The sequence below is a fragment of the Periplaneta americana genome, chromosome 16 (genome assembly GCF_040183065.1).
Source record: "Periplaneta americana isolate PAMFEO1 chromosome 16, P.americana_PAMFEO1_priV1, whole genome shotgun sequence".
Classification (NCBI taxonomy): domain Eukaryota; kingdom Metazoa; phylum Arthropoda; class Insecta; order Blattodea; family Blattidae; genus Periplaneta; species Periplaneta americana.
In genome coordinates, this window is record NC_091132.1 from 189,210,048 (window position 1) to 189,217,255 (window position 7,208).

Below are 7,208 nucleotides of genomic sequence, written 5' to 3' on the forward strand. Positions count from 1 at the left end.
TACCTAGAAATTCAATTTCACATTAATATTTCAATAAATAATTCAATAATAAATAAAATAAATTATTGGCTTAAATGACTTACAAACTGATTACCATATATACGGGATAAACTGTAGGCCTAGGTAGATATGTCATTAATTTCAGGAGGTTATTCTTTGAGATATTTCAAACAAAAAAGTTTATAATACAATTTTGCTCGTTTTTGCTTCCTTTTCGAGATGACAATTGTTTTATATAAAATATTTCATAGCCTGTTTTGGGAAAGCCATTGATTAATTTCCAATATGCTCAGTCAATTTAAGTGAGCAGTGTATTATGATTTTAAAAATAGTTTTCTACTTTAAATATGCAGAAATTTGCTCTTGTTGCACTCCTTGAAGGTGACGTGTCTTGTTGCACTCCTTGAACGTGACGTGTCTTGTTGCACTCCTTGAACGTGACGTGTCTTGTTGCAGTTATGAACGTGCTGTGTCTTGTTGCACTCCTTGAACGTGACATGTCTTGTTGCAGCTATGAATGTGCTGTGTCTTGTTGCACTCCTTGAACGTGACGTGTCTTGTTGCAGCCATGAACATGATGTGTCTTGTTGCACTCCTTGAACATGACGTGTCTTGTTGCACCCCTTGAACGTGACGTGTCTTGTTGCACCCCTTGAACGTGACGTGTCTTGTTGCACTCCTTGAACGTGACGTGTCTTGTTGCACCCCTTGAACGTGACGTGTCTTGTTGCACCCCTTGAACGTGACGTGTCTTGTTGCACTCCTTGAAGGTGACGTGTCTTGTTGCACTCCTTGAACGTGACGTGTCTTGTTGCATCCCTTGAACGTGACGTGTCTTGTTGCAGTTATGAACATGATGTGTCTTGTTGCACTCCTTGAACGTGACGTGTCTTGTTGCAGTTATGAACGTGCTGTGTCTTGTTGCAGTTATGAACATGATGTGTCTTGTTGCACTCCTTGAACGTGACATGTCTTGTTGCAGCTATGAATGTGCTGTGTCTTGTTGCACTCCTTGAACGTGACGTGTCTTGTTGCAGCCATAAACATGATGTGTCTTGTTGCACTCCTTGAACGTGACGTGTCTTGTTGCACCCCTTGAACGTGACATGTCTTGTTGCAGCTATGAACGTGACGTGTCTTGTTGCATTCCTTGAACGTGGCGTGTCTTGTTGCAGCCATGAACGTGATGTGTCTTGTTGCACTCCTTGAACGTGACGTGTCGTGTTGCACTCCTTGAACGTGACGTGTCTTGTAGCCATGAACGAGATGTGTCTTGTTGCACTCCCTGAACGTGACATGTCTTGTTGCAGCCATGAACGTGATGTGTCTTGTTGCACTCCTTGAAGGTGACGCGTCTTGTAGCCATGAACGTGATGTGTTTTGTTGCACTCCTTGAAGGTGACGTGTCTTGTTGCAGCCATGAACGTGATGTGTCTTGTTGCATTCCTTGAACGTGACGTGTCTTGTTGCATTCCTTGAAGATGACGTGTCTTGTTGCAGCCATGAACGTGCTGGGCGTGACGCTGTTCGCCGCGGGGGGCGCGGCCGTGCTCCTCACGCTGCTGCTGTACGCCGACACGCTGCGCCACATCATGCGGCGGTCGCCGCCCCTCGTCAAGGCGCACTCCGCCTTCGTGCTCAGCGTGTACCCGGTCGTGGCGCTGGCGTCGTACTGCGCCGTGGTGGTGCCGCGCGCCCAGCTGCTGGCCGAGGCCGTGACGCAGGGCGCCTTCACGGCGGCGCTGTACCAGCTGTTCTGCCTGCTGGTGGCCTACTGCGGCGGCGAGGCGGAGCTCATCCGACGCGCCAAGCCTGGCACGCTGAGCGCCCAGGTCGCGCCCTGCTGCTGCTACCCCTGCTGCCGCCTGCCGCCCTTGACCCTGAACAAGCTCAACCTCCGCCGCCTGCGCCTGCTCGTGCTGCAGCTGCCCCTGGTGCAGGGCCTCGTGTACCTGGCCCTGCTCGTCACGTGGGCTGAAGAGGACAGTCTGTACCAGGTCAACTACGTGTACGTGCAGCCCCTCATCATCCTGTCCATCCTGCTGGGCGTGTGGGGCATGAGCATGGCCATCAAGGTGCTGGCCGAGGTGCTGCAGCCACACCGGCCTCAGGCAAAGTTCCTGGTGCTGCAGGCTGTGCTGCTCCTCGCCAAGTTCCAGGCTCTTGCAGCGCGCATTGTTGTGTGGAGTGGCCTCGTAGCTTGTAGACCACCCATCACACCCGCCGTGTACACAAATTGTGAGTACTGTCCACAATTCCCCCACCATTGCCACATAGTTCTGCCACAGTCTAATAGATACAGTCACGCAACTCATACGTATAAAATATGCCAACATTTGACAGCTGGCGCGACAGTAGCCCTCTAGCGGCAGGCAAGTTAAAAGTGTGCACACAACATATGATAACACATCAGAAAACGGGTTTTGCGTAATTTATTTTATATTTTTATGCTATACAATAAGTGTATATGGTTCTTATTAATTCTACTCTAGAATCCTGGAAGAATTTCACACGCAGTTAATCTACAAGTTTCAGAAGCTGGGAATAAACGTAATTCTTTCTGCTCCTTACAACTGAATCATGGCCCTGATCACGTATCATGGTTTGAAATAATATAATTGTTTGTACGTGGACGGTTAATTCAATTCATTCCTAAATATATTTATAAACCATTGGAACTCTATATTTCCTGTGAGAAGAGTCAAAATTGTAGGCCATATCTCGTAGGGTACATCGCGTGGTGAACTCCTCTCCCTATTTCCTGAGAAATTAACTATTTTCCATACCGCAAATTGGGGTAAACTCGGCCGCTGAGGTGAACTTAAAAATAAACAAGGGGAAGATTTAAACCTTAATTTGACAGACATTGATTTATGAAGTTCATTATTTTTCTTTTTTTTCTTTCTTATTATTTTGAGTCACTAATAGTGCTGATATTATGGTTTAAATTTTTATGGAAAGTTTACCGCATTTTGCATTACATTTCCAGTTTTCACACATAAGCTTAATTTTAACTTACACTACCTATATAATACGTAATTTATATGCACTTACTGTTATTATGACGTAGGTGAGAACAAATGAATACACAACTTTGTTGAAAAAATTGTAACTTCAATTAACTCAGAAAATGTAGGCCTAATTTTATTTTCAGAGCAGAAGTGGTGTAAGTCAAAAATGGGTAATGAGGGTTAAAGTAAACATTCTGTAAAATACAGCGCAAAGTAGCAGTTAATATTGAATTTATTTAAACTATTAGTAGTCAGTGAATAGCACGAAGGATATAGGTATTAATTGCTACTTTGCGCTGTATTTTACAGAATTTTTACTTTAAACCTCATTACCTAATTTTGACTTATACCACTTCTGCTCTGAACAGGCTCAAATAATCACTGGTAATGTAAAATCAACACCAATAACAGTCATGCAAATTATTACAGAAAAAATTGCTTTTTATATTAAATTTAAAAAGGCTCTTTTATTTCTTGAGAACTTAATACGTCTGGCACATGAATCTACACCAACAAATCAGAAATTTATCGACACAGTCTGGATTTATTCAAGAAGTGAATATTTTGCAAAAGGATTATAATATGCCATGAATTCTTGAAAAAATGAACACCATAATCCCTACTTGAATGCAATATAACATTCAACTTTTGAAAAATATAAACAAAAAAACACGAATACAAAAATTATGAAATTACTTGCATTAAAAACTGTAGATACATTATCCAAAATCGGAATGGTTACACATTTACACATGATCTCTGCAAAACAATAATATATTGTAACAGGTATTTACTTTGTTTTTATTTAAACTCTCCTTCCTGACATACAAATAGGTAACTGATAACTAATAAATGTTTTATAGAACACAATACGTAGGCTACCTACAGCGTGGATTATACTGTAGGTTATGACTGAGTTATGATTTTCTCTTGGTCTTTAGGGAATCTAAAGAATGACAAATTCGGAGATTTAAACTTGTTGTTACTGCAATTTTCGTCATTGCACACATTGCCTTTATTCCGAAGCATGATTAAAACGTTATTATAACATCTCGCATACCTTTAAAGCACGTGCTGGCTGTATCAACCCTATGACCAGTGCCTTGCCTGCCGCTTGAGCGCTAGTGTCGTGAATGTTGGCAAAAAGAGTGTTGAAGTTGCGCGACTGTATATATTAGACTGTGGTTCTGCTCTGTTGTGACAGATACAGTTTCCTGCCACCTGTTCCCACACTAATGCTTTCTAACAAACGGTCTGGTCACTCCTATAGTGACACACAACAGTTTCTATCCAAATGTTCTGATCTCCTACTAATAATACGTAACAGTTTCCTTTCAACTGTTCCAATCATTCCTCGTAGTGATACCTGCTCTGACCTCTCCTTGTAGAAACAATGCTTCCTTTCCAAGTATCTCATTTCTAATATGTGTTTTTCACTATTATAAAACATTTCTTTGTCAAGAGCTTCTTCGATGTGTAGTCTACTGCTACACAACACTTCCTTGCCAAAGTCCTCATCTCCGATATGTGCTTGTAATGTTACACAACTTGTCCTTGCCAAGTAACTCATGTCGGATATGTGCTTGTAAAGTTTCACAACTTGTAAATGCCAAGTAGCTCTTCCCTGATATGTGTTTTTAATGTCACACAACTTGTCCTTGTCAAGTAACTCATCTCTCATACGTGATTCTAATGTTTCACAACTTGTCCTTGTCAAGTAACTCATGTCAGATATGTGCTTGTAAAGTTACAAAACTTGTAAGTGCCAAGTAACTCATCTCTGAAATGAGTTTTTAATGTTACACAATTTGTCCTTGCCAAGTAACTTATCTCTTATATGTGCTTGTAATGTTACACAACTTGTCCTTTCCAAGTAACTCATGTCTGGTATGTACTCGTAATGATACACGACTTGTAATTACCAAGTAACTCATCCCTGATATGTTTTAATGTTATGCAACTTGTCTTTACCAAGTAACTCATCTCTGATATTATGTCCCTGTAATGTTACACAACTTGTCCTTTCCAAGTAACTCATGTCTGGTATGTTCTTGTAATGTTACACAACTTGTCCTTTCCAAGTAACTCATGTCTGGTATGTTCTTGTAATGTTACACAACTTGTCCTTTCCAAGTAACTCATGTCTGGTATGTTCTTGTAATGTTACACAACTTGTCCTTTCCAAGTAACTTATGTGTGGTATGTTCTTGTAATGTTACACAACTTGTCCTTTCCAAGTAACTCATGTGTGGTATGTTCTTGTAATGTTACACAACTTGTCCTTTCCAAGTAACTTATGTGTGGTATGTTCTTGTAATGTTACACAACTTGTCCTTTCCAAGTAACTCATGTGTGGTATGTTCTTGTAATGTTACACAACTTGTCCTTTTCAAACAAGTCATGTCTGGTATGTTCTTGTAATGTTACACAACTTGTAACTGCACAAGTAACACATCTCTGATGTGCTTTTAATGTTACACAACTTGTCTTTGCCAAGGAACTCATCTCTGATAAGTGCTTGTCCTCTTAAATGGTATTTCCTTGCCAAATACTTAATCCCTCATGTTTCTTGAGTTGTTGCACAACACTTTCGTGACAAGTAGCTCATCTCTGACATGTGCTTGTGCTGTTACACAACATGTACTTTCCAAGTAGCCCATTTCTAATATATGTTGTACTATTACACAACACTTTCCTGCCAAGTAGCTGATCTCTGATACGAGTATATAATGATGGTACATCTTACTTCCTTTCCAAAGAACTCATTTCTGATATTTGCTCCTAATAATACATTTGTTTGTATGCAGCTCAACGTGGTCTTTGCTTTCAGTGATATACAACTCAGCGATGCTTGGCGAAATGGTTGTGTTAGCGGTGGTTGCTCGACTCCTGTACAAACAAGAACTGCCGGATCTGGTCATGCAAGAGCTTCCCCCACCGCAGGAGATCTGCGTCATCACGGACAAGTACTACAACACCATGGAGAAGCCGCCGAAGGAGCAGCAATGCTGAGCAAAGGGCGGAATATCTATCTAGTCAGCGGGTGTGCGACGACCGGTGAACTCCTTGTACATAAACTGTATTTAATGTGACAACACTAATTGTACATTTGCATTAAATCACTTTTCACTACAAATCTCTATTCACGCCTTGCCCTCTTCCTATATTCTCTGCTCTGAAGAGCTCAACAGATGAACTGATCGCTCAAATAGAAGAGCAAGACACATTGCCTCTAAGATCTACAAGTATGGGTAACATCAACAATACTTCCGAGCCCAAGCTGAACGAAACGACTTTTGTTGCAGGTTTTATAAACACGAGTAATAATATACCGCGAATTATATGACGAAAATAATTTGAAGTGAAAAGAGAATTCTCATTTTGTAGGGAAAAGTCTTAACTATTTTTGGTAGCGTTACCAACAGTAACTAGGATTATCCAGTCCAGTTTTAGTACCGAATGCAACATATACATTTCTCCTCCCATATTCTCCCTAGAGAATGCCTAGCCTCGATTGCATGTCACTGTACCTGTGACATGATGCAGAAAATATAACTGTCTTACAACATCGAGCTCCTCTAGACTATCAAATAACTCTCAGAAACTGTTACTTGAAGAGGTCGGACATTAAAGAGGCCATGCGATCATTGACAACAATAAACAAACCAAATTAATAAGTGAATAAATAAATAACAAATATTTATACTTACTTACAAATGGCTTTTAAGGAACCCGCAGGTTCATTGCCGCCCTCACATAAGCCCACCGTCGGTCCCTATCCTGTGCAAGATCAATCCAGTCTCTATCATTATATCCCACCTTCCTCAATTCCATTTTAATATTATCGTCCCATCTACGTCTCAGCCTCCCCAAAAATCTTTTCCCTCTGGTCTTCCAACTGATATTCTATATGCATTTCTGGATTCGTCCATACGTGCTACATGCCCTGCCCATCTCAAACGTCTGGATTTAATGTTCCTAATTATGTCAGGCGAAGAATACAATGCATGCAGTTCTGCGTTGTGTAACAAATAAGTATACAAGTAAATAAATAAATAAATATGTAAGTGGGTAAATGAGTAAATGAATAAATGAATAAGTAATTGAAGGGTTCAGAGCCATAGTGAGCCAAGCGCCATTTATTGAAAGCGGAGAAAACAAGGGTTAAGGTTAAGTGAATGCCATAGTTTAATGAAG

General features: G+C 40.9%; 1 protein-coding gene across 1 annotated transcript in view; it reads left to right on the plus strand.

Moving 5' to 3' along the window:
- Positions 1-6,147, plus strand: part of LOC138691458 (organic solute transporter alpha-like protein) — a 114,614-nt gene extending 108,467 nt beyond the window's left edge. The window contains exons 4-5 of the mRNA XM_069813398.1: positions 1,501-2,238; positions 5,842-6,147. Coding sequence (XP_069669499.1) covers positions 1,501-2,238; positions 5,842-6,023 — 920 coding nt within the window. The 3' untranslated portion in view covers positions 6,024-6,147. The remainder of the gene's footprint in view (positions 1-1,500; positions 2,239-5,841) is intronic.
- Positions 6,148-7,208: the final 1,061 nt, after the last annotated feature.